Genomic DNA, 25,352 nt, shown 5'->3' with positions numbered 1-25,352 from the left:
GTCGAGTGTATTTTTTGTTAGGGCGTTTAATTTGATTTTGTTAAGCCGCATATAATTTTCATTGAAGAAAAAAAAATAAATGCCAGTTTTTGTTGAATGTTTACGAGTCAACAGGTTTGGTTTCATCAATTACTGCAATGTTCTCCTTTGCCAAAAAGCTAGTCGACAGATTCGAGGGCCACACTACACAGGAAGCGTCCCTTAATGATTCTTATTTCAAGAATGCTACACAGATAAACAACAGAGGGTTTGCACTCCGCGTTCTATACGTTGAACCTCATTCGGCAGCACATTCCAAGGAGTTCGAGGCATGGTTCGACTATATCATCAAAATCAATTCGCACGAGTTACCGATGCAATATCCCATGTCCAATTTTCCATACTCGATCAATGATGACGGTAGTATAAACTATGGCTCAAACACCACGTCTGAACAAGCGTCTGTTGTGAATTTCGATTTGCTAGCTCAAGAGTTGCTGGCTTTAGCTAAAACAAAGCAAGAACTTAAACTTGATGTATGGAATGCAAAAGGTGGAGTAGTGAGACAAATAAGTGTTCCATTGCAAGATTTCATCCCCGATGAGGAAAACGACGATGATCTTTCAACTGTCAAATTGTTTACTGACAAGTTCAAACGGATCGGGTTAACTGTAGAATCGCAGCATCTAAACACAGCTACGTATGTCTGGAGAATCCTAAATACTCACCAAGGCTCGCCGGCTTTCAGATCACAATTGGTTCCTCAATCTGATTTTATCATCGGGTGCGATTCTGCCTATGTTACTGACGGAAGTGGCAAAGGCTTACTTACAAAGGGAGGCGAAGCTCTTTTGTCAAATACGGTATCGAATTACTACAACTACTACCATGCGCAAACTCACGAAGAGTACATTCCCATAACATTTTATGTGTACAACCATGATTACGACATCTTGCGTCCTGTCACAGTTAACTTGTCTCGCAACTGGGGAACTGGTCATAACCGAGGAATTCTTGGATGCGATGTCGGCTACGGTCTACTCCACCGTATTCCGGAAGTCATTGGCAAGTTTGAAAACGACTCGGTGATTGACGATGTGTTGTTCGAAAACAACCTTGATGTAGAGTATCAAGTGAACTCAGCTACAGCGGCTGATCCATTTGACTCAGAGAAAAATATTATAAACACGGCACCACCACCACCAATGGGATCGGTTTTACCCCCATCAACGATATCACCACATCCACCAAAATCATCCAGTCGGAAAAAGAAACATGTATCGGCTCTCAATGCAGGAGAGTCTTTGGACGATTACATGAACGAAGAGTTGGAGAAATCAAAAAAGTTGGATGAGAGCTCAAAGCTGAAAACTTCAACCGATAACGTACCACCCCCACCAACCAGCAAGTAGATCAACTGTACTAGCGAAAACACTGAGTACTCTATTGTTTTATGTAGTTATAACATGTACAATAAAAACCCCTCTTTGTGGCATTCTTTGCTTTAGAGATCAGACCATTGTAGCTCTTTATAACGCTGGAAAAAGAGATAAAAAGAAAGGAAAAAAAAAAAAGGACGGAATCTTTCTCGACCCCACGAATGAACCCCAGCTTTTTACTGTCAGTTTTCAAATGGTCTCGATTGTTGTATTAGGAGCAGGAGTTGTTGGTCTCACCACAGCTATTGAGCTCAAGAAATGGAACCCTAATTTGGAAATCACTATTGCTGCTCACCACTTCCCTGGTGATCTTGACAGTTCCTACACTTCGCCTTGGGCGGGTGCTAACTGGCAGTCTTTTGCAACTGGACAAGATGTTGAATTACAAAAGATAGACCGGTCAGGCTATGACAAATTCATGCAATTAGCTGCCAATGACCCAAGAGCAGGTGTTTGGATTGTTGATAATACATCGTACTACACAAAATATGAAGTAGCTTCGGCTAAAGGCAACCTTCAAGGATTCATCCCCTGGTACAGGGACTCTGTAAAAGGATTTAAAGTAATCGAAGAGGACAAGATCCCCTTTGACGATGTTTCGCTTGGCACTACTTTCAAAGGCGTGGTCATCACCGTGCCTATATACCTTTCCTACTTGGTGCAACAGAATAAAGAATTGGGCAACAGGTTTCAAAAAATACCTCTCATCAAGCACATAAAAGAGGCAAGGACTTTAACAAATGATCCGGACTATGTGATCAATGCAACTGGATTAGGCGCCACCAAAATCAGTGGTGTAGAAGACAGGAAAGAAAACTTCCTGGTAAAGGGCCAGACGCTTTTGGTGGAAAACAGTGCCGACTCAACTATTTCAGTTCAGGGATTTCCGGGATTACCTGATGAAATGCTTTACGTCATGCCAAGAAGAGATGGTGGATCAATCATTGGTGGGTGCTTCAGGCCTGGCGATGAATCTGTCGAAGAAGACAAGGAACTAACTGCTAGGTTGATAAGACGAGCAGTTAAGTATGTCCCTCTGTTGATTAACCCTAAGTTCAAAAACAACCCGACAAAGATTGAAATTAAGAGAGTCAACATAGGTTTTAGGCCATTCAGAGAAGATGGAATTAGGATTGAAGTGGATCCGAAATACAAGTGGTTGATTCACGACTATGGTGCTGGTGCGGGTGGATACCAAGGAAGTGTTGGAATGGGTCGTAAAGTCGTTGAGGTTTTGCAGAAAGAGTTGTCGCATTTAAAGTCAAAGATCTAGAGCCCACATAAAGGATTTAGGCTTTTTGGTGAAACTTTATAGAGATAATGAGACAGGTAACATACTGTTGCTAAGTTTTCCTAGCTTTCATGAGCTCTTCAATTGATTTTACGAGTAGTCGAATACAAAATTAATTTATACATTTGAAGTATACTCTATACGTAAATTTATGACTGTAATTGTCAACCCTTTCTCCGAGCGGCTGTCTTTATCTTTCTAAAGTGCACAATCTCGTTACATGAACGGTCTTTGGACCCTTTGTTGCATTGGTAATTGGCTACCCTTAACGACATATAATACCAATCAAAGCATTGAATAACGTTTTTCCTCCCTGTTTGGCATACTTCTTTGTATGCTCTTTATCAGTGTGTTCAGATATAAACTCAGAAGCCTTGTTTTGGTGTGCCAGAAGAGGAGTTGGCTTATTGGAATATGTATGAGTTTTAACATCGAGATCCGTATATCCGTGTTGCGGAGGAAAGAAACCCTTGTTTTTTGGTTGCTCTGGAATAGACATGTTTGTTGATAAAAAGTGGCGATTGAACTGTTGCGATGCTAAGTGGTATCGAGATTGGATGGGGTCCTTCTGTTTCTGTTTTTTGTTTTTTCTTTTTTGGTTGCTATGGTGTGGACCTTATCTTTTGCAATTTTATTTTTTGTTTTGACAGGGGAGCGGCTGTAAGCCAAACAAACTTTGTTCGGAAAATGAGAGCTATTCCGTTAGGGAAAAAAGACACATTGTCAATACCGACAGTTAATCAAATACAACAAGTTTAGAAACAAGCAAGGTTGCTAATCCAAGCTTGTCATGCTACAGCTTTATTCCTCTCAATGCAGTAGGATGTTTTAAAATCAATTGGTAGCACCGCTTCTCAATTAACGATTTTTATAAGATGAAAAAAGAAAAATTTTAACCAGTTACAAGACGAATACCGAGGTTACGATATACGGCAATGAGAGCAACACAAGTACTCAGTTTCCAAGCATCAGTCCAAGCGACTTTAAGAAGGCCATGGAAAACGTTTAGGGACGGCACCTTATACTACGGGCAATTGAAATCTGGATCAAAGAGACACCCGTTAACTACGAAACAAGGAAACAAACATTACTATAAAGGTACAGGTTCAACTGGTATAGGTCATTTAGATAGCCGTGGTAGGTATCACATAGATTGGAACAAAGTCAGGACTTATGTAGTTCCAAGTGGACTAAATACGACGAAGTTGAAGGCATTGGTCTCACCCAACTCGCCTCAATTTATTCAAAAAGTAGAGGGATACGATGATAGCTTCAAAAGTCCCGAGCTAGCTTTGCACAATGCTATCAACTTCATAGAAAATGGTTCCAATTATAATCAACTTGATTTAGAAAAGGAAGGGTATATAGAGAGAATTGTGCGCCCCAAATCAAAGACAGATGGGGAGAGCACGGAAGAGAATGGCGAAAAACAATAGACTGAATGAGGGCCTTTTTCTTGTATATAGATAACTAATGGACGACGATGTGCTTTAATGACACCTGAAGGAATGTAAGTGAAGCTTTTTGTATCGGAAAGGTAAAAAAGAATCAAAAAAAAAACCTTGACCCAAGACGCGTTGAGTGTACATTTAACTACCCTTTGTCAGATATGAGCGACGATAAGAAGACAGATAATCATTCGGTCGAAGCAGGTTCCGAGCCATCTCAGGCGATTTCTATGGACATTGATAAAGTAGACACAACCAATGGAGAACAGGATAATGGACAGGAGTCGCTGCAAATGTCACTTCCCATGTCGAAGATCAAAAAGATTTTCAAAATGGACCCCGATTTCTCAGGGGCCAGTCAAGGAGCCGTTTACGCTACTGGATTGGCAACAGAGTTGTTTGTTCAGTACTTTGTTGAACAGGCTAGTTTGATGGCTAAAGTGGACAAGCGTAAGAAAATTCAGTATAAAGACTTTGCGAACGCTGTTAGCAGTCATGATGCTTTAAACTTTTTAGGCGACACCATACCCAAGACATACCCAATAGGAGACCTAATACAGAAGAAAAAGGTCAATACGATAGAGTCTATTCAACAGAGACCGAGCAAGCCAGTAGAGGACAGCCAGAAGAGTTCAAATGCATCATCCCCTAAAGTTTCGTCAAAACAAGATCCAGTACTCCCCAAAGGTCAACAAATTCTCAATTTTGGTTCCACATCCAAGAAAGAAACACCCGTGAAGAAAGCAGGAATTAATGATTTGGTTTCCGCACTGAACGAGGGTGATATACAAGATGTACAAGACATTGTAATGAAAGAATAAATTATTTACATGATTTAGATTTTATCTTCAACACTTCTAAGATGCAACGAGTATCTCGCGTAAGCTCCAAAGTTTGCGGAATTTCAAGCCTGTAGCACAATTTAATCAAATCAAACCTTGTCAAATCAGGCACTGTTTTACTATAGTTTTGGACCCCTGTGATTAGAAACTCCACGAGTGAATCTTTCAAACTGGGGAAAACTCTAAACGTTGCTAATGCCTTCTCTGCGACAACAAGTTCGGCTGAATGCTTTCCCTTTACCGTTTTCGATACCAACTCAGAATGCTTTGAGAGATAGCCCCAAGTTTCTTGAAACTTTCGACCAAAGAAATACTCTTGTTGGTCACCATCACGATTCAATATTTCAGTGACAAACTTGAGCGACTCAATTGCGATGTTTATTTGCTCCCGAGAAAGGGAGGACTGTACCACCGCTGAACTTGATAATGAATTGGATGCTGTAATCAAAGTAATCAATATTGACCAGTTACTTGCCATGATCGGCAAAACCAGCTTATAGTCGGTGCAAAGTAAGGGGAATATAATTCTGAGAGTTTTGATGATCTGTGCTTTCAAAGTGTACGATGGCTGTGACACTAATGTGAACCCGTAGTTGAACATGCGCTTCAAGACCTCATAAATTGGTTTTGGGATCGGCGAGGTCCACGGTTCCTCTTCACTCGTATTTTTATCCTCCTCTTCCTCCTCATCATCAGAATCATTATCCATCTCGCTAAATGGTTTATCCTCTGTCCTCTCAAAATATTCCTTTTCGCTATAAAATTCAGCAAGTGGACCAACATAAGTTTTGTCTTGTAGGAAATTTATCAATTGTGCTTTGTTAGTCATGCCCCACGGTTTAAACTGAGACTCAACTCGGATTGAATTCTCAACTGCTCTATCATCTTTCAAAAACATTAGCTTGATCTGTTCTACGACCACTTCAAACACCACGAAGAAACCTTCCACCACCTGGTTGTACCCATGGTACGAATCTAATATCACAAAAATGTCTGAAAATACATCAAATAGTTGGTTGCTTTCCAACAACTGAACACCGGCAATCTTGATCAAGATTACCAATATCCCAGGCAACAGAGGGGTCAAGTTACTAGCCACTGTCATTTGCAAACTTATCGCGTCAATTAAGTAGTCCAGATTGTCCATGATCATCCTTGTTAATGAACCTTCATAATAACCATTTACAATGATTTGAAGGGTGTTCCTGGCCTGAGATTGAATCCGTGACTTATCCGTCCAAGTAAATGATTGGAACAAACATAGCAAGTAGTCCATTAGTACATCGGATCTGAATTGAGCCAACGGTATTGTGCCAACGACGCATCCAATCGCTTCAATAGCAGAAACAAAAGCCACCTCTTCCTCACGGTTCGTAAAATTACCACTTATGTCGGCCAAATCATCCAATATACCTTCCGCCTTCACTAGCAAAAGATAGGAGGCCTCATTTTCCTTAGACACGTCATCAATATCCATATCAGAATCTTCGACATTTATAAATTCAGATGGGTCAAAATAGGACTGGTTTCGTAAACCACTTTTAGCAAAAATTGAAGCAAACCATAGGGCGAGCCCTTTTTCCAAAGCACTGGAGTTAACCGAGTACTCTAATAAGTCTTCCAAATCCAATAAATCAAGCTCTTTTCCGCCACTGTACTTTAACTTCGACAAGAAGGAAATAATCGAGACCAAATTCGACTCCAAGACTTTTGAGCCTAAACCAATTGTCAACTCAGCTTCAAGTGAGAGCGAGGTACGACTCCACTGAGAAGATATGTGCTGTAGCTGGTGTAAGTACAGAACCTTATTTGCTGACGCTGAATTCAGTACTGTCTTGACGCTTTTCGCATTTACATATCCCGGGAGTTCAATAGAATCTAATTGATTTTGCGAACCGTGTAACAACGACGGAGTTGTAGTCGTCGACTTCTTCGAATTTTCCAATCTCACGAGATCTACCGTCATTTGCAACAATAGTTGTAAGCACCTCTTTTTTAACGACTTCAACTCATTCGAGCCAATATCCAGCTTCCAAGATAGTTGACTGAGCATCGCAAAGTGAAGCTTTATTGCATTCAAATTTAAAGTCACCTTGTCATCATCTGTGGAGAATATGATGACGGATAGCTTGTTATCAATTAAACTCGCTAGTTTTCCTCTCAAAACTTCGTAATAAGCGATGCATTTATTATCATCGGCTTCAATCACCTCCATAATTCTAGAGCAGACTTCCCAAATTTTAGTGTTTGAATCTTCTCTCTCCCAAGAAGTGGCAAATATCAATATAGCACAGATGTCTAACGCCAAAGGGGCAAACTCAGCATATAAGGAAATAAAGCAGGTACGCATCACGGATGTTACAAAATCAAGTACTTCGTCGCCTAGCTCAGACCTTGTTCGCAAACGATCTTTATTTCTTGAGCTAAGAAGAAGTGATTTGAAAAGAACGACCAAGGTAATCTTCAACTGCTTAGAAGTTGCTTTAAGCCACAGCATAGTTCTATGACCTTGCTCTTTGATGGAAATATCATTCTTTTCAGTGCCATCAAGTGTCCTCTCATCATCATCCCATACAGCATGGATATCAGTGATATTCTCAATGCTGTCTAATTTTAACTCAGCATGAAGATCTTTATCACTAAATGAGGTACAAATGACATCTGATAACAAACGTAATACATGTGTGAATAATCGGTAGTTGATATTTGAATTTGAGGTGACAAAATTAGTAATGGCTGAAACAATACCCGGTAGTATTGTGGACTTTTTGTCGGAGTCTATTTTCAGAAGCAGTTTCTGAACTAGCTGGAAAGAGTCAACCAGGAGACTAATTGCCTCTTGGTTGCTCGCTTTGGTCGAATTAAGTATGTCGAGTGCTAACAGAATGCTGTTACTCAAGAAGTGGAGCCTCTTTTCAGTCTCCTCAAAATAAGCGATGCTAAGCGAATGAATCATTTCATCAAGCACATAAACAGACGATGTCTTGTATTGGAGTGATTTGATACTAACTCCACAAGACCCGGGTTTCGAGCTATCTCCAATGAGAAAAAGCACCAACGGAAACAATTGGTCAAAAAGAGAGTAATTGACGTTAAACTTCCAACAGTGTTCCACCAAATGACCAATAATTGTTAAGATGTGCTTGACGACCGCGTCACTCAACTCCGGCTTCTTGAGCAAGTTCGAAATGGGGAAAAAAATGTAGTCAGCAACATTTGGCAAAACGACAAACTCCACTTGTGTTTGGCTATCTTCACGTACCGACTTCAAGCCACTTTCAATTGATGATAAGAGTGATACCACCCTTGCTTCATTGAAACTTGATTGCGAAAGTGCTTCTTGAGTTAGCTCAATGCAAAATGGCTTCACCTTGTGAAATACCTGCAGTGAGAATAACCTTTCTTCTTGACCATTCGGGGTATTGCCAAGTGCCATGCTACGCCATACAAGATGAAAATCAATCAAGAACCAATTGATCCCAGAATGTTCTTCTGTGTAGTTTTTACAGAATTGGAGTGCATATAAGAAAATCCAACACAAAGCAAAAAATCTTTCTTCCATTCCCAAATTTTCAGAAAATGAAAAATTTTCATTCAACCAAGTACTTCTCCTTATACACCATCAAACTACAATAAACATAACAAGAGTATGTTTGCCATCTTCACCTCAGTTGCCACTTAGAGCTTATGTGAATCAAAGCATCAAATTTGAGTTTTTCATGGATGTGCAAGGAATTAGTTTGTCTTTGGTTGTTTGATATAGGGTTCTACGTGTTGCACTCTTTTCATGAAAAGAGTGTACATGTAACTTTTCATCGAATAACAACGAGAGAGTTATTCAAGCTTCTGCTATTGGCTCTTCTCTATTTGTTTTTAACTTTGCTTCAACATGCAGAGTCTATTCAAAGAGACTAGTAATACCCTTGCATTTTGACATGGCTCATGACTCCAACATTTAGTCTGGACACTCATGTGGCTTTTAATGAAAACTCCCACCCATACTAACGCTTTTTTTTTCAAGTAGAATAATGACTAGAACTTCAGTATTGGCAGACGCTTTGAACGCTATCAACAACGCCGAAAAGACAGGTAAACGTCAAGTATTGATAAGACCATCGTCCAAGGTCATTGTCAGATTTTTAACAGTTATGCAAAAGCACGGTATGTACAATGCTCATTAGAGATCATCGCTGTTTTATTTTTTTTCTCCACCGAATTGATAACTGGATGGAATGATCGGTGTTCAGTCCCTTTCTGTCTTTTAAGCTTTCGGGATATCAAGGCCAGGAAATGCTTTCTTACACGATGAGAACTTTGCTTTAGGTTTTTAGTCGTTTACTTTTCCTCGACATTTTCCCCTTTTTTGTTCTTTTTTCAACAGTGATATTTGGTCTGCAGATATTTTGAGGATTCAATACTAACGAATAAATTAGGCTACATTGGTGAATTTGAATACATTGATGACCACAGATCGGGAAAGATTGTTGTTCAATTAAATGGAAGATTGAATAAGTGCGGTGTGATCTCCCCAAGATTCAACGTTAAAATTGGTGACATTGAGAGATGGACCGATAACTTGTTGCCAGCTAGACAATTTGGTTACGTTATTTTGACCACTTCTGCTGGTATCATGGATCATGAAGAAGCCAGAAGGAAACATGTTTCAGGTAAGATTTTAGGGTTTGTTTATTAGTTTCTCTTTATTTGTAATAAAATAACACTATTGTTTGATCGAAATAATCTGTAGGAAGAGGACAATCGAAAAATTTCCTAGAAGTGGTGCACTGGAATAAAATCCCCAGTTTCCCCTAAACTACCTTCAACAGAACACACATGATCATACCCGAGTCGTTACAGTTTGCCATTTCCACTTTGTCATGGACGCTTAGAGCAGGTTGTCTAGCTCATATAATTCACGAAAATGTTTACGAGTTTACAGAAACGAGGGGCGAATCGATGCTACCCACAGTGCAGAACCAACATGATTATGTACATGCATTCAAGAAATATAAACTCGGACGAAATTTGGAAATGGGAGATTGCGTCGTAGCAATGAAACCAAGTGATCCATCGCATCGGATCTGCAAACGTATTACGGGTATGCCAGGGGACATTGTTTTGATAGATCCATCTTCATCTTCGTTTTTGACAAACACTCCCAGCGAAATCGTTCAGCATGACGGGTTTAACAAATTTATAAAAGTACCGGAGGGACACGTGTGGTGTACTGGTGACAACCTCTGTCATTCTTTAGATTCAAGGTCTTACGGGGTGCTCCCTAAGGCGCTAATCACCGGGAAGATTGTTGCTGCAAACTCCATGAATGATGGAATCAATGGGTTCTTCAATTTCAGGTGGATAAAGAACACATTTGTTGATGAAACCTGAGTGTAAATAGCTAATAGCATATACAAAAAAACTATACAATTCTATAAAAATTCGCTATTGTTTGCCCAATGCACGGTTTTGAGCCAAATATTTCAACACGCCAGATCCAAAATAAACAGCAGCAAGACCCAAAAAGAAGCCATTGAACAATGTCGTAAAAATGGATTGGTCCAAGTAGTACATGAAAAAGTTTACCTCAAACCCAATCAAGGTGACTAGGAAGCTGATATTTTGCAACAATTGACCGCCGGAAGTGGATTTGACAGTTCTAAAAAGATCATTTAATCCAATGAATCCAACCCAGGATCCAAGAAGCGACAAAAATACAACGGTGGCAATTGCAATGAAAACAATGGGTACAATAGGATTGACAGTTTTGGCATCCTCTTTGAATGTGTGGTGTATCTCCGGTTGAATTCCGAATTTGAACCTCTTCTTCTCGTGGTTGGCTGCACTAGCCAAACCAGGAGAAGGTTTAATGTCTACCAATCTTTTCACTATATTGGATTTACCACTGGAGTCTGCTATAACAAGGCTCAAGGTTAATGCATCCTTCGAAATCAAAACATCTGGAATTGAGCTTGCCTTAATGGTGTATCTAATATTGGCACTCTTAACTTGAGGAACGTAATGTGTAACTAGGCTGGCCTTCTTGGCGTCGCTTAAGCTGAGCATAATTTGTTCTGGCTGACCATCTAATTGGCCATACTTGAGTTTGATATCAATGAAATCCTTAACTGACTCTATAGGCAACACCTTAATCTCTTGTGTGTCAATTTCTCCAAAGTGCACAGTTTTACTGCTGCTGGATACTGTTCCGGTTACAGCTCCATAGCCCAATGCACTTATAGCTAATGTTAAGATTGGAATGCTGGAAGTGAATTTCATTCTTAATGCAGTGTATATTTTCAAAGTGTATGTTTCTGTGTTGAAGTTTCGACGTGGTTAAGTGTTGAAAATTTATTTCTGGGTGAATTAAAAAGACACGCACACTACTAAACTGTGTTTCATTGTCACGTAAATATCAAACCCTCTAAACTATTCCCTATAATAACATCTTCCGGTAGTAAAATTGCGAAAATAAACATGGCTCCGCTGACAATTTCTATCATAAAAAACAAAGGTACAATTATGAGACCTGCAAAATGGGGTTAATACCTAGGCAACATATCCGTCTTGGCCAATACTTTCGTACATACACACCAAAACGAACAAGAGAAAGAACACCATAGTTATAACAGCCAATGAAATTGCAGAAACTGCAAGCATTTCATCCGGAGCGCTTATTGTTGGTGTGGAAATCAATGTGGGGACTGATTTGACAGAGTCAATATAGTAGGCAGTCAGGTGTAGGATATAATATATCAACTGATAACGCGTCTCCTCCTTCTTGATATTTAATTGAAGAGGAACAGCTACTTGTCAAGTGATTTGCTGGTTGAGATTTCGTTTGAGATGAAGTCAAGGGGGGTGTATGTAAGTAAAATTTTGCAACACAATTTGAAGTGTATAAAATACTTTCCAGTAAAGGAAGTACAGAGAGCAACTGCAGGTCATCGTAAATCACAAGCATAGGCAAAGGCAGTTCATATTTGCATACTTATATACTCGATTTACACGTTTCAATACCAATAATTCATGCTAAATGTAAGTGTCATTGGCTACAAACACGCCTCCCTTATTATACTATCAAAGCAAATCAGAAAAAACGGAAGCCAAAAAAAAAAAAAAGAATGGGAAAAAACCCCTCCGAAAACCTCTCTTCTCCCAGATATACTTCAACATCAATGCAATTCCTCAGCTCAAAGTCGCTATTATATATCAGGATTGTTTCACACTTTGTGCTAGCGTACTATTTGGTTCAAGATCCGGAGGGGCTCGTGTCGGCAGGATTTGTTATACTCATGGGCCAAGCAATGCAGGCACCAATCTTACACTTGAGTCCGAGCAGTCCAGTTTTGGGTATGTTGGCAATTTTTGTATCGGCCCAAGCCATAAGTGATTTGGTCCCGTTGCTAGCTGAAAATTGGAACCATTTTGAAACTTTAGTGCCAGTGAGATTGTTTTGCTACTTTTTGATCACCGCATACATATACTTTGTACCCACCAGCAAAGTTAGCAACAGTTTAGTTGCCACCTATGCCATGCTTGAAGTTTGGACAAACTTCCTTATCTATAATAACTTGAGGGACGAAAAGTTTTACAGGATGAAGAAATTTGTCGAGGAAAATGCGGATGCTATAAGGAAGGCTCAGGATGACCAGGTGAGAGTTATTGAAGATTAGTCTGTATATAATCTATTTATGATGAAGTGAAATCACAAATAAGCCATTCTAGAGATTCTTGCAAATCATTCCGGTCAAAGTAGTCATTCTGCAACACATTTGTTCCATTCATATTACTCTTGTAAGCATTCATAGACTCGAACCTCGTGACTGTAAGTTTTGTGATCAAGTCAACAAAGACCTCATTACTCGTTACTTTTATTACCACGTTTAGAACTTTTTCGTGTTGGTTTTGTATGGTCCAGCTGAAAACGGAGTTGGGAATTTCAATTGAACGCTTAAACGGGTTGGCTGTTTTACCATCTAAATTCGTGTACTTATCAAGCTTAGGCGAGGGGTCTAAATTGTATTGGAGGGCCAAATTGATCAAAATGTCATTAACGTCGTTCAAGTACTGCCTATGACGCATGTTACCCAAGAGCGGGCGCAAAATTAGTGGATGAGAGTTGCTTTGCTTCCACTTGGTCAAGGATGTGGGGACTTTCTGCTTCAATTTCAAGTTGTACTTGTAAAAGCAACAAAGCATCAACTTCAAATAGATTAAAATCAACTGGCACTTCTTGTTGTTTATAGACGACAACGAGCTTACATTTTGGTAGTAATTCTCTAACTCTTCCTCGTTTGCATCATCATAAAGGACGTTTTCAAATTCAATTATTTCGTTTTCAGTTCCAATTGTGACCTTGTCGGTTGTGGCTGACACGTTGTAACTAAACAATATCGCAGCTTCTCTGCTAATTTGGTAAAACAAATCTTCTTCAAAGAGGAAAAACCTGGCCATCTCTATTTCATTAATGATATCATGCGATGATTTCTTGCATTTGTAATCAAAAACAGACTGCCCTGTTAGCATGAAATCGGAGTCTATTCTGCTTAACATGCGCACACGAACGTACCGGTATGTTTTAGCAACTAGATTGTTGCCACTCGTAGATAATGGGTGGAACGATACTTCCCCGGTTTGCACGTTTTTGCGAAACAAGGCTAAACCTTTATCCTGAAAATCAGACCCCGAATCGCCATATCCATATTTAACCCCAATTGCTCTAGCGTTATTCGCAGGGTCCCTCATTCTAAATAAAGCTTCGTCATTTGACCACACCAAGCTGATCATGTTCCAATATTTATTCTCCTTCTTTACCTGTGTGGTTAGATTTTCACTGGATTGCTTGAATAGGCACGTGATTTTCGAGGCCGCTTCCGTTTTCCATCCATGTCCTATCTTGGTAGAGCGTGCTGTATCTTTCTGCAAGGTTTCTTCTTCTTCTTTAGCTAATTTGTCTGAGTTTAGTGAGGATGGTTTGATGAGTTTTTGCAAATGTGGCGACATTGTGTTTTTAGCAATATTTGGCTTGACGGACGCAACAAGCAACGAAACGAAATCAAGTGATAGTGAAGTTTCATTAAGAGCGTTATTGATATTCCTTGTAAGCTCAAATTTTTGAATATTGAATTTCTCTTGTATCGTATCTTCAGTTGCATCTTGAGCCCCTATAGGGGTTAGCTTTGATTCGTCAACAGCATCCGAGCTTTTATCGACTGACTTTGAAGTTTCAAGCAGCTCAATTTCGTCGACAAGTGCTTTCTCTGTGATATTAACGAAATGTTTACGCTCTTGTAGGATTCGTGGAATAAGTTCTTGTAATCCCAAATTAGCCCTAATTGGCGAATGTTAGTCTTCTTGCTTTTGCAATCACAACTGGTTTAAGTACATACTCATCTTTTATAAACGGATCAACATGACCATTATCGTTGAGGTCAAAATCTAGATAGACTGATTCATTACCCATCTTAATTAAGGGAGGATAAGAAGTTTCGTAAGGAACTAGTTAGAGCCATGTTTATTTTTTCAGGAAGAAATTGTGCGCGACTCAGAGTCCCCGTCATGCTCCACGGCTTTCAGAATATAGGGAATTAAATTTGCTACTTCTGCAACTATTTATCTTTCTAAAATGGTTTATACTTAATCCATGAAATCATCCAAATCACCTTCCTCTATAGCCTTCAACAACTCAACCTCATCACTAGGTTCCACCTCCTTGTTAACTGCTTGTTTATCATCATCATTGGGAAACCTCATCGATTTGACACTGTCGTTGTGCAAAGACAAGCAGAACTTAATCCTATGATCAAATTCTGTCTGAGGTAATTTTGTGGAGTACACATCTAATATCTCGTTTGATTGCATATAACCTTGTTGGTGGTTAATAGTAGCTTCAATGACACCATCTCTTATTGCTTTCGACACAATGTATTCAGTGGACTCCTCTGAATCCAAGTGTAATTTGATGCAAATATCCTTCAAAGAAATTTTTGAGTAGGACAACGAAATAATTCTAATACCGGTCTTGATCACATTTTGACGCAACCTTGAAACCAAAGTGAAATTGTCATCCTTTTTAAAGAACTCCTCATAATTTTTCAATACTTGTCCAAACAACTTCAAATCACCCAATTTAACGGCTTTAGTAACATTGAAATAGGGTTCATAACTACCCGTCTTACTTTTAAATGTTTTCAATTCGGGAATCTCCCCCATGAGCAACTCGATGATAATATTCAACTTTGTTGCTGCTTGCATGAACCCGTTTGTCAGTTTAGTTTGAGGTGATTTCCTAATTGCAGCAATTACACACTCATGAGCTGTTGTATAATCCAACTGGACAGCATTGATCCTTGCTAAGTAATAATAGTATCTTGCAACCAAGGCGTTTGCTGCACTTTCCGGGAAGACCACCTTTTCTACAAGGTTGGCAGCTTGTTGAATATCATGCGACAACAAGTAGTTTCTCAATAACAAGGTGATAATAGAAGCTGTAGTCTCTGTGTCATGTCTCAAACTGGCGGTTCTCAAACTGTACAACAAATCGGCACGCACCGATAACAAGTCACCGACCAATTCCTTTCCCCTACTAATGTAAAACCACACTTTTGCTTGAATAAAATCCAAGGAACGTCTGTTGTAGGAATTCATTAATTTCACTAAATGGCTGCTCAATTCGTTCAATTTCTGTAACTGATTCGAATCCAACAAATATACTTGGACTAGCAAGTAGACGTACAACTCCACTTCAGGAATGACTGTTTGTGCTTTACCAGTATCTGATTCGACGATGGGAGATGCTTTGAATAACTTGAGTAAATCTCGCTTTGCAGAATGGGAGTCAGGAAAGGTGTTGTTAATTACAGTAGGCAATGCTTGGTCATGGTTCAATAGCCTTTTTCTCAACGGGGTGAAATCGCGAAGCACCTTCGACACATACCTGTTGTCAAATAAACTCGCTGCCTTCTCCAATAGATTAAATGACTGTTCAATTTCCTCCACAATCGCTTTCGTTTCAGCTGTAGAGTCATACTCTTCACCTTTCATCTCGACATCTTTGGCTTCTGACATGGTGCTTGCAATAGTGATTTGGGTGGATTAGTGGTTGAGTGCGTTCGACTTGGTGGCAAAGATATAATTTTCGAAATTTTTTTGTGTGTAAACGAGAATTGGTTACTACACACTCTCACTAGACTAATCAATCAACAGAGGCGAATGCAGAAAGGATACTTTCCAGTCGTTCATAGACTACTACATCGAAGGAGCCTAGGACTAACGTTCTGAATTCCTTTTCTCTATTTTGTACTGGAAAAACTTACCAACCTACGAACTCTAACTGATGTTTCACGGGTCCAAGACGTGTCATTCTATGTCCTACATAATTATATACAAACTTGCATAGCTAACTATTAATCTAAGAAAGAGACTCTTTAGGCTTGTATGGCTCCTCTAAATACTTAACCTCCTCATCACTCAACTTGACTGTTGTTGCCCTGATTATATCTTCAACTCTTTTCTCAGAATTCAAACCAACTATTGGATTACATCCTTTGCTGATCACCCAAGCTGTTGCAATAACAGCCATACTCTCGCCGTGATCCTTAGCTACCTTTTCTACTCGTTTGATTATTTCTGTATCGGCATCGGTCAAAGCATCTAGTCCCAATAGAGCAAAAGTCTTGTCAGTCTTGTTTCTTTTACTTTCTAAAGCTGCATCAATGGGTCTCGTCAATACACCCCTAGCAATTGGACTCCAAGGAATAATTCCAACTTTGCTCAAGTCATTGTTTTTGCAAAATGGTATCATTTCCCTTTCCTCCTCACGATAAATCAAGTTATAGTAGTTTTGCATACTGATGAATTTATACCAGCCGTTTTGTTCAGCTATAAATTGCAACTCGGCAAACTCGGTAGCTTTCATGGTTGATGCGCCAATGTATCTAGCGAGTCCTTGGTCAACAACGTCATTCAAAGCCTTCATTATTTCCTTCTTCGGTGTAGTTGGATCCAATCTATGGATTTGCAATACATCCACATAAGTTCCCAATCTTTTCACAGATTCATTGACTGCATCCAAGATATGCTTTCTTGATAAGCCTTTTGAGTTGGCAAAATCCTTGTCGCTTAAAGAACCCGCTCTTACTGCATTGAAATCAGGATCTCTTGGATTCATGGCCATGAAGCATTTGGACAAAATAACAACTCTTTCTCTTGGGATGTCGTATTTTTTGAGAAATTTACCCAAGATAATCTCCGATTTTCCATTTGAGTATACATCAGCAGTGTCAAAAGTTCTTAACCCAACATCATAACATTTCTTTAAGATCTTGAAAATCTCTTCCTCATCCTCCAAGATCCAATCAGCCCATTTCTTGGATCCATAGGACATGCATCCAACAATTAATGGAGCAATCTTCAAACCGGAGTCGCCTAAGTTGTTGTATTTGAGTTCAATCGACATATTTGTAGAGGGGTACTAATGAAGACTATCCAAGATCAATTCTTCAGCTTTGCTACAAGTTGCTTCCTTTTTATAGCCAAAGTTTTAATTTATTGAATGCGAGGCTTTGCAATCGGACTTACCTGTTTCGGGGTAGACCGATTGTTACGGAAAGCAGTATCTTCTTAACAATGGATTATCTCTCATTCCCATCCAACAACTTGCTAGCCACTTTTGTGCAGCTTACTAATCCAGGATTTCCAGCATTTCTGACCACAAAACCCCTGTTTTCATTTAACAGGTGGTTGTTTCGACTCGACAGTATGGTTTCTACACTACCTCGCTACCAATTACAGCTTTTGCGTCGCCCGTGTCAAGAGTCGTTCCTTTCCCGTTCTTTTACCTTTCTTTAACCAACATCTCAACAAACTATGCCTGGATTAAAATTAGCGCTTCCTGCAACTCCCAAGCAACCTCAATTGATCCCTGTCTTTACTTTTAACCTCAAATTGGCCTCTGATCCGGTAACAATCTTTACTAATTCCAAAATCGACAAGACTTTAAATTTGGCCACCATTACCCAGGGCGAGGTCAAGACTGTTGACAATGATCTTGGATTGAAGTTGGAAATTAACGACATTTATGGTACAGACGACTTGAACGTCAAGAACTCGGTCAGTACGTCTTACTTGGATTGCAAGTTATATGGAAAGACTCCAAATGGTTCTGGTGTGTTCATATATTACGGTGGTCGGGTTCAATTGGACTCCGCTTCTGTTGGTGTGCTTTCCCATAAAACGAAAGAAGCATCAATAGAGGAGAGCTATGTTACATGTAACCCTGTTTTTACCTTTGACGATTCAGTTGAGGAAGAGTATAAATGGGTTTTAAAAGAGAATTTAATCGGCAAAGGAAGGTTTGGTAGAGACGACAATGGCGATCTCTACGTGCAATACTACATTTATGTTATCCGTTGATAATATCGAAATGCCTCAAGAAAATGTATACAAAACAGAAGCAATACATAGATAAAGCAAATAAACAGAAGTAATTTCTATAATTGTGTCAGAATATTCACTCAAGTAGTTTAAGGAAATGTAGGTAGATTTATTAGAACAAGATATAAATGATATAAACAAAAGAGAAAAAGCTTTAGCATCTCAGAGCCTGTACTTTGTTTGTATCTAACAACATGAGTTGGATTGATTGGAAGTCAATGATTCACCCCTCAAGTTGACATTGGACTTGCCCTTGTTACCAGCAGCATTACCCACATTGGAATTGCTGGCCATTTGTGCCTTGATCTGTCTTGCCATAGTGTAGAAGGCCTGCTCAACATTAGTTGAACTTAATGCTGAAGTCTCCAAGAATGGGATATCTAACGCATCAGCAAACTCCTTAGCAGCAGTGTACTCGACGATCTTTTTGTCAGATAAATCAGCCTTATTTCCAACCAACAACTTCATTACACCCCCTGTTGCGTAACGATCAATCTCTTGTAACCACTGTTTAACGTTATTAAAACTTTCTTGGTCTGTGACATCGTATACAATGATTATACCATGGGCACCACGGTAGTAAGAAGATGTAATGGTTCTGAAACGCTCTTGTCCTGCAGTATCCCATATTTGCAACTTGATAGTTTTACCGTCTAGCTCAATCGTTCTAATCTTGAAATCAACACCAATCGTAGAAATGTAATCAGGGGTGTACGTGTCGTCGGCAAATCTCAACAACAAACAAGATTTACCCACACCGGAATCCCCAATCAACAACAATTTAAACAAATAATCGTACTCGTTATTCATGATGGTAACGTAGTTCTTTTATACTTCTTTATTGAGAAAAAGTTTGCACTGGTAATAGAAAAAGGCAAATAAATTTGAACCGATAAGTGTGATATGGCCGGCTACAGATTAACTTGCTGTTTGGTAGTTTCAAAAATTAAACGTGATATAGGAGCACTTATTATTATACAAATAATCTATGCAGTGCTTGTGTGTTCCCTTGCGTTGCTGTCCTTAGCTTTGGTTTCTGTTTTGTTGTTTGATTTTATTAATCTTTTTTTTTTTCCTTCCTCTTTTCTTTCTACCAGACAGACAAAACAATGGCAAAAGAGCTTAACAAGGACAATCTAATAAGGTTTTAAAACTATTCCTAAATAGTTTCTGAATGTAATTTTTATATGTATAAAAAGGTGTGATCTACATCAATTATACTCTATTGGTTCCCTATCTCATCTCCTTACTCAATCTTATCTGCAGCCTTTGCAGCCTTTCTAGTCGAGCGTTGTCCCTTGGCTTTCTTTATGGCTATTCTGACCATTTTGTAGAACCAGAAAATGTTCAAAGTATTCAAAGCCAAGTTCATAGTCAAGATGGTTGCTGGTGCAAATATGCTAACTTGGTCTAAAGATGCTGACATATCCATTGCCAATTGCACAACAGCGTAGAGTCCCCATACGATTCTGACTGTAAAGAACACGAAAATTAGCAACAATCCATTGATTATGACAAACCTGTCACTGAAAGTTCCTTTTGGCATGCGTGAAGCAAACCAGTTCATGTTCACGAATGGAGTACTTAATTCAAAAGATAGAAATGCCGCCGCCCATGGCTGGCAGTAGGGAACAAATCCACAGCCAAATGCATACATTGCAGCAATTGCATGAAGTAGAAATCCAATACCAAACAAGTCGAAATACCTCAAACACACCATCAAATCCCATACGAAATATCCCGCGGTGACAGAGATAACCATTGAGCCAAATGGCGTAGATCCCAATAAGGAATTGACCGGGTCGTTTAACCTATTTTGCCAATGAGGATTGTTGAAATGGTAGAACATAAGCACAGCAGACACAACACATTGGACCATTGATGTCATATGCACGTCAAAATCAATTCGGGTTTTTCTGGGTAGATTAGTATATCTCGAACCAAGGACATACGAGCAAATTGGACCAGATACGGACTGCACTATGTAGTAAAATAGCGCGGAGAAAACCAACTCGTGCCAGTGGGATTGAAATATGGTCTTCGGGTTGGACGGAAATGGTCGGAGCTTTTCGAATGGATCGAGAATCACTGTTGGTAGATAAACAGACATGCTAAGCGTGTAAATAAAGAAGCTAGTGAGGCAGTGGTTAAACAATGTGAGACAGAACTGTCGAACCCTGAATACTCCCAAGTGGCGGATAAGTCAACAAGCTTGGTACTCTTCAAACAAGTTCAAATCCTTAGGAATGGTTTTTATTGTCGCAATTTTCTCCAAGCAACGGAGTTATAAAGTTGAACGCAACGGAAAACCAAACACAAAAAATTGGAGCCGACACAATTTCCGCTTAAATTTGTTGGGCCACACCAAGAAGTTGTTTATCCATTTACAACACCACTTTCAGCACGATATGATAGGCTCTACATGGACCACACAGGTGGAACCCACACTTGAAGTATCATGACTACACTAGTTTTCAGAACAATCTTCTAAACTACATTCTATTTCATTGTCTTGTGATTTATTCTAAACGACTCACGTGACTAGCCATACTAGCATGTCGACTTCTTACAGGGCCAATAAAAATACTATGCCCAAGCTCAGTAAAACCCTTTTAGCTCTATATATAAGTCTAATCACCCTTTTTATTCAAAGATCTCTTTGCAGCCTTCTTTCTTGCAATTCTTACCATCTTGTAGAACCAAAACACGTTCAAAACGTCCAAGCCAAAATTCAAAATTAAGAGTGCTGCCGGAATCAAAATGTTTATTTGGTCCAACGAATAGGTCATATCAATGGCCAACTGAAAAATCGCGTAAAATCCCCAAATAATCCTAATAAAGAAAAACACCACCATCAATATAAGGCCATTTATCATAACAAAACTGTCGCTGAAGGTGCCCTCTGGCATGTGAGAAGCAAACCAGTTCATATTAACAAACGGGGTACTAAGTTCAAAAGCAAGGAAGCTGGCTGTCCAGGGTTGGCAGTACGGTATAAGCGTACAAATCATACCGAACAAAGCTGCTGCACCGTGGAGCAAAAAACCAGCACCAAACATCTTGAAATGTTTAACACAAACCCACAAGTCCCAAATAAAATATCCAGCAGAAACAGCTCCTAGCATACCGCCAAATGGTGTAGACCCTATTAATGAATTCACACGATCATTTGCTCTATTTTGCCAATGCGGGTTATTGAAATGATAAAATGTAAGCACAATAGATACAATACACTGGACCATTGAAACAATGTGAATATCAAAATCAACTCGGGTCTTTTCTTGTAACGAGGTATAGGTTTTTCCTAGGATCAGAGTGGCTATTGGTCTAACTGCCACCTGAATTGAAAAGTAAAATGCAGCAGAAGCGACAATTTCATGCCAGTGGGCAGCAAACAAATTGCTGGGGTTTTCTGGAAATGGCCTATATGCTTCAAAGGGATCTGATATAATCGTGGGTAAAAAGTCCAACATGGCTTAGTGTAGGCAAGCAGAGGTAGTAGGTCTAATGATATTCTTTCGGTGGAATATGGTTAGATTTTTCCCTTTTCTTTTGGCCGCTGTACCATTTTTCGTGGAAGACGAGTTTTGTGTAATTTGAACTCTAAAATTCTTACACTCTCTCGAGGTTGACGCTTTGAGGTTAATCCACTGTACAAGACGCTAAACTCCTAAAAATAAGTTTCAACAGAGGTTATTTTTGGTTGTTGTCTTTGGTCTTCCCTTCAATTTGGCAAAAGGCTCGAAAATTTGAAAATCACTACACAAACGCATCATGAACTCCAAAAGCACTCTCGCCACAAATGATATCTATCTCTCAACTTGGATCAACAGAACTAAAAACACTACAACTATGTGTTCTTCACACTGTTTTATGCGGTTCAGAAAGTAAATATATTTAAAGCTAATACAAGTGATCTCTTTACTAAATCTTTGCGTTCCCCTGAAACAAGGACAGAAAGAACGTAACTGTCACGAGGCCTTAAAAATAGAAAAGAAAAAGAAAAAAAAAAAACAAAAAAGAAGGAACATAGAAACGGTCTTAAAAATAAAAAAACGATAGCCTGGCAACCCCACAGAAACATTTCGATTCAATGGACCAGCTTTCTAAAATCTCGTTTCCTTACTATGAGAGTCGAGATTCAAAAGTACTGCTCAATAAGTTACTTTTAAGCAACCAGGATGATTCGGAGTCAATAGACATTTATCTTCAAGAAGACAAGCTGGTGGGAAACATCAATCAACAGGGCTATAAGTGCCTCGAACCCATTAGCTATATTGAAAACAGCGATGAAACCGAAACGCTGAAATTCCCCTTGCTTGTAAAGGTTGATCCGCAGGCCAACAAATTCAAATTGCATGTATCTATCAAGCCCACAGAAGGATTTCGTGATAGAAATTTATTGATTGTGAAATCGGTGGGGGTGGCAAATGTATCGACTATGCGTGAGTTGACGGGAGATGCTACTAGGTCAACTGTTGATGTATCGAAAGTGCTATGCAGAAATTTACCCATAGAAGATAGTGTAGAAGAGTTCCAAAAACTAATCATCAATGATTCCTATGACCCATCGACAATGAATGGGAAAAAAATGTCGATATCCCTTTGGGACCATGATCCCAATTCCGACCAATATGATTACCTTTTACATTGCAGCATATGGATAGATAGACTTGTTGCTCCCAAATCCGAGAAAGAAAATAAGAGCGAACAACCAGAGGTGAAGCAGGAAACCAAAAGTTTCTGTTTAGGAGAGTTTAAGCGAGAGTTTTGTTTCAACATCGAAGACGGTCCTGAATTTAGAAAACATTTAAGCAGGCTAGAGGAGTCCATTCCTAAATTGCGAGGGGATTACTTGTCGTTGATAGAGGATTTTAGAGTGTTGGGGTCGAATGTTCGTCGAATATCCAGCTCCAAATTGAAAGTGGCTGAGGGGATAAACCGGATAATTGGCCATAACTCGCAACTTATTGATGCATTTGGATTTAAACAAGAGTTTCAACGTGCATTCCTTCGAATATTTGAGCTGTTTGAAAAGAATATCAACTTCTTTTTTGAACAGATCTGCAATGATAAAGCTCTAACCAGAATAATCAACAATGCGCCTTTTCCATCATTGGAGAACGCCGGCCAATCCGAGCTACTACAAATGAAAAAACAATTTGAAGCAGATTCGAAAGAATATTATGCTTGGATGAATAAATATCTAGCTAATGAGAAGGAAAGACCAGATTCCAAGTTATTGGCTAAAAGAAAGAAGTTTGAGCTATCAAAGTTTGACTACTTGAACCAGCTAAGTAAAACTACGAATAACCAATATGCAAACAATTTAGCAGAAAAGCTCTTCAAGTTTATCAATTTATCTTACAGCAATCTGCACCCAAAGTTGCTAAATTTCAAGATGTTTTTGGATAACACAAACTCCGGCTTAATTGAAACCAACTACCAAATATATTTGTTCGCTTTAACTCGATTCAATAGTGAGAAGTACCAGTTGAGACAAAAAATTGAAGCATGCCAATCCAACGAGGAGTTGACGAATTTGATACGACACAATAAGCTTAACGGTTCAGGCTCAAAGGATGGTAGAAGCATCAATGAGAAAGCTATTGATGAATTTGTAATTACAAAAGACAACATCGACCTAATATTTTCGGATATTCTTCTTTCACGAGAGTCGCATACTAGTGATTCGGAGATGTTTGGTATTTTATTCGCGTTAGGTGGCCAGAAAAATTCCGGTTGGCATAAGGAGTGGGTTGTTCTTAAGGACGGGCAGTTGACGGAGTATTCGGATTGGCGCAAAGGAAAGTCTCCTATCAACACCCCAATCGAAGTTGCCTTGTCCAGTGTTAAGGCTGTAAATCACTACAAGAGGCAATACTGCTTTGAGATCTTGACCTCATCTGGCGAAAAACACGTTTTTCAGGCGTTTGACAATGATGATAGAAATAAATGGGTCAAGGCCTTACACAATGCCGGTCAGCTTGTAAATACCAAAAGATTGGAGCAGAAATTTGCAACCACGCACAAAAAGGAAAAAAAAAATTTGGGCAAAGTACTCACAGACTTCAGCTCAAAGCCAATAGTGCCTGGAAATAGTGATGATACAAGTGTCTCCCCTGTTTCAATTGTGTCCAAGAATCCCTTGTCAGAGAAATCTTATTTGCATTTGGTCCGACTGATCCCCGACAGCGATAATGATATGTGCGTTGATTGCGGACTGACTGAGCTGGTAGAGTGGGTTTCTATAAACTCGTTGATTTGCATGTGCGTAAATTGCGCTTCGTGCCATCGTAATATAGGATCACACATTAGTAAAGTGCGGTCTTTGACTCTTGACAATTTTGCAAGGGAGACCGAAATGTTGTTGAGGTTTGTCAATAACCGTCTGGTTAATGCTTTTATGGAAGAAAATTTAACAGTACCTAAAATTCATGCCGACACTGACCACGAGACTAGGTTAAGCTTCATTCGGGATAAGTACTGCAAGAAAAGGTTTTCTGTGGTTTTACCAGACGTGAATAATTTATTGATCAAATCAATACAACAAATTCAAGTACAAGACGTCCTAAAAGCAATCTTGTGTGGAGCTGATGTGAACCTGAATATCCAAATCAAAACGTCAAGTCATGACGAGAACATAGTGGTTTCCATATTTGAATATAGCTTACGAAAGTTTATTGAGGTCGATACAGACAACGTCAAGAGAAAATATTTTATTCTTTCTGAACTTTTAGTGCTAAACGGCTGCACTAACTTTGGAGAGTTGAAGATTTCGAAAGCAAGCTCGGGTTTGTCTCAAGAAGCTTGCGACTATTGGAAGCTTAAAAGCACCGCTTTGAATGGCGGGTCTTTCTAGGGCTCTGGTCCTTTTTATTCTTTTTTTGGGTGCTGAGTTTGTGTAACATTTTATTAT

General features: G+C 39.3%; 17 protein-coding genes across 17 annotated transcripts; 9 read left to right on the top strand and 8 right to left on the bottom strand. All coding sequences in view use genetic code 12, as the record gives it.

Moving 5' to 3' along the window:
* Positions 1–137: 137 nt before the first annotated feature.
* CANMA_003747 (uncharacterized protein) lies at positions 138–1,391 on the top strand (the record flags this gene model as incomplete). The annotated part of the gene is made up of 1 exon (XM_051815952.1): positions 138–1,391. The coding sequence occupies one exon, from the start codon at positions 138–140 to the stop codon at positions 1,389–1,391; it is 1,254 nt and encodes a 417-aa protein (XP_051670670.1).
* Positions 1,392–1,611: 220 nt separating this feature from the next.
* DAO1 (Dao1p) lies at positions 1,612–2,691 on the top strand (the record flags this gene model as incomplete). The annotated part of the gene is made up of 1 exon (XM_051815951.1): positions 1,612–2,691. The coding sequence occupies one exon, from the start codon at positions 1,612–1,614 to the stop codon at positions 2,689–2,691; it is 1,080 nt and encodes a 359-aa protein (XP_051670669.1).
* An 808-nt stretch (positions 2,692–3,499) lies between these two features.
* MRPL27 (mitochondrial 54S ribosomal protein mL41) lies at positions 3,500–4,145 on the top strand (the record flags this gene model as incomplete). The annotated part of the gene is made up of 2 exons (XM_051815950.1): positions 3,500–3,534; positions 3,650–4,145. The coding sequence occupies 2 exons, from the start codon at positions 3,500–3,502 to the stop codon at positions 4,143–4,145; spliced, it is 531 nt and encodes a 176-aa protein (XP_051670668.1).
* A 173-nt stretch (positions 4,146–4,318) lies between these two features.
* HFL1 (DNA polymerase epsilon noncatalytic subunit) lies at positions 4,319–4,978 on the top strand (the record flags this gene model as incomplete). The annotated part of the gene is made up of 1 exon (XM_051815948.1): positions 4,319–4,978. The coding sequence occupies one exon, from the start codon at positions 4,319–4,321 to the stop codon at positions 4,976–4,978; it is 660 nt and encodes a 219-aa protein (XP_051670667.1).
* A 1-nt stretch (position 4,979) lies between these two features.
* Positions 4,980–8,435, bottom strand: CANMA_003743 (uncharacterized protein; the record flags this gene model as incomplete). The annotated part of the gene is made up of 1 exon (XM_051815947.1): positions 4,980–8,435. The coding sequence occupies one exon, from the start codon at positions 8,433–8,435 to the stop codon at positions 4,980–4,982; it is 3,456 nt and encodes a 1,151-aa protein (XP_051670666.1).
* Positions 8,436–9,027: 592 nt separating this feature from the next.
* On the top strand, positions 9,028–9,692 carry CANMA_003742 (40S ribosomal protein uS8; the record flags this gene model as incomplete). The annotated part of the gene is made up of 2 exons (XM_051815946.1): positions 9,028–9,160; positions 9,433–9,692. The coding sequence occupies 2 exons, from the start codon at positions 9,028–9,030 to the stop codon at positions 9,690–9,692; spliced, it is 393 nt and encodes a 130-aa protein (XP_051670665.1).
* Positions 9,693–9,832: 140 nt separating this feature from the next.
* Positions 9,833–10,387, top strand: IMP1 (endopeptidase catalytic subunit; the record flags this gene model as incomplete). Its single annotated transcript, XM_051815945.1, has 1 exon — positions 9,833–10,387. One exon carries the CDS (start codon positions 9,833–9,835, stop codon positions 10,385–10,387), a length of 555 nt encoding a protein of 184 aa, XP_051670664.1.
* Positions 10,388–10,441: 54 nt separating this feature from the next.
* Positions 10,442–11,275, bottom strand: CANMA_003740 (dolichyl-diphosphooligosaccharide-protein glycotransferase; the record flags this gene model as incomplete). The annotated part of the gene is made up of 1 exon (XM_051815944.1): positions 10,442–11,275. One exon carries the CDS (start codon positions 11,273–11,275, stop codon positions 10,442–10,444), a length of 834 nt encoding a protein of 277 aa, XP_051670663.1.
* An 899-nt stretch (positions 11,276–12,174) lies between these two features.
* On the top strand, positions 12,175–12,672 carry CANMA_003739 (uncharacterized protein; the record flags this gene model as incomplete). Its single annotated transcript, XM_051815943.1, has 1 exon — positions 12,175–12,672. The coding sequence occupies one exon, from the start codon at positions 12,175–12,177 to the stop codon at positions 12,670–12,672; it is 498 nt and encodes a 165-aa protein (XP_051670662.1).
* A 16-nt stretch (positions 12,673–12,688) lies between these two features.
* MED17 (Med17p) lies at positions 12,689–14,462 on the bottom strand (the record flags this gene model as incomplete). The annotated part of the gene is made up of 3 exons (XM_051815942.1): positions 12,689–13,070; positions 13,248–14,330; positions 14,389–14,462. 3 exons carry the CDS (start codon positions 14,460–14,462, stop codon positions 12,689–12,691), a joined length of 1,539 nt encoding a protein of 512 aa, XP_051670661.1.
* Positions 14,463–14,635: 173 nt separating this feature from the next.
* Positions 14,636–16,066, bottom strand: RPN3 (proteasome regulatory particle lid subunit; the record flags this gene model as incomplete). The annotated part of the gene is made up of 1 exon (XM_051815941.1): positions 14,636–16,066. One exon carries the CDS (start codon positions 16,064–16,066, stop codon positions 14,636–14,638), a length of 1,431 nt encoding a protein of 476 aa, XP_051670660.1.
* A 343-nt stretch (positions 16,067–16,409) lies between these two features.
* CANMA_003736 (aldo/keto reductase) lies at positions 16,410–17,456 on the bottom strand (the record flags this gene model as incomplete). The annotated part of the gene is made up of 1 exon (XM_051815940.1): positions 16,410–17,456. One exon carries the CDS (start codon positions 17,454–17,456, stop codon positions 16,410–16,412), a length of 1,047 nt encoding a protein of 348 aa, XP_051670659.1.
* Positions 17,457–17,866: 410 nt separating this feature from the next.
* Positions 17,867–18,412, top strand: CANMA_003735 (uncharacterized protein; the record flags this gene model as incomplete). The annotated part of the gene is made up of 1 exon (XM_051815939.1): positions 17,867–18,412. The coding sequence occupies one exon, from the start codon at positions 17,867–17,869 to the stop codon at positions 18,410–18,412; it is 546 nt and encodes a 181-aa protein (XP_051670658.1).
* A 207-nt stretch (positions 18,413–18,619) lies between these two features.
* On the bottom strand, positions 18,620–19,243 carry YPT1 (Rab family GTPase; the record flags this gene model as incomplete). Its single annotated transcript, XM_051815937.1, has 1 exon — positions 18,620–19,243. One exon carries the CDS (start codon positions 19,241–19,243, stop codon positions 18,620–18,622), a length of 624 nt encoding a protein of 207 aa, XP_051670657.1.
* A 436-nt stretch (positions 19,244–19,679) lies between these two features.
* CANMA_003733 (TLC domain-containing protein) lies at positions 19,680–20,543 on the bottom strand (the record flags this gene model as incomplete). Its single annotated transcript, XM_051815936.1, has 1 exon — positions 19,680–20,543. The coding sequence occupies one exon, from the start codon at positions 20,541–20,543 to the stop codon at positions 19,680–19,682; it is 864 nt and encodes a 287-aa protein (XP_051670656.1).
* A 520-nt stretch (positions 20,544–21,063) lies between these two features.
* CANMA_003732 (TLC domain-containing protein) lies at positions 21,064–21,906 on the bottom strand (the record flags this gene model as incomplete). The annotated part of the gene is made up of 1 exon (XM_051815935.1): positions 21,064–21,906. The coding sequence occupies one exon, from the start codon at positions 21,904–21,906 to the stop codon at positions 21,064–21,066; it is 843 nt and encodes a 280-aa protein (XP_051670655.1).
* Positions 21,907–22,526: 620 nt separating this feature from the next.
* On the top strand, positions 22,527–25,295 carry AGE1 (Age1p; the record flags this gene model as incomplete). Its single annotated transcript, XM_051815934.1, has 1 exon — positions 22,527–25,295. The coding sequence occupies one exon, from the start codon at positions 22,527–22,529 to the stop codon at positions 25,293–25,295; it is 2,769 nt and encodes a 922-aa protein (XP_051670654.1).
* Between the last annotated feature and the right edge of the window lie 57 nt (positions 25,296–25,352).

This window comes from Candida margitis (genome assembly GCF_024628925.1).
Source record: "Candida margitis strain CBS 14175 chromosome Unknown scaffold17, whole genome shotgun sequence".
In the NCBI taxonomy this organism is placed as follows: domain Eukaryota; kingdom Fungi; phylum Ascomycota; class Pichiomycetes; order Serinales; family Debaryomycetaceae; genus Lodderomyces; species Lodderomyces margitis.
This window is presented reverse-complemented; position numbering and strand designations above follow the sequence as displayed.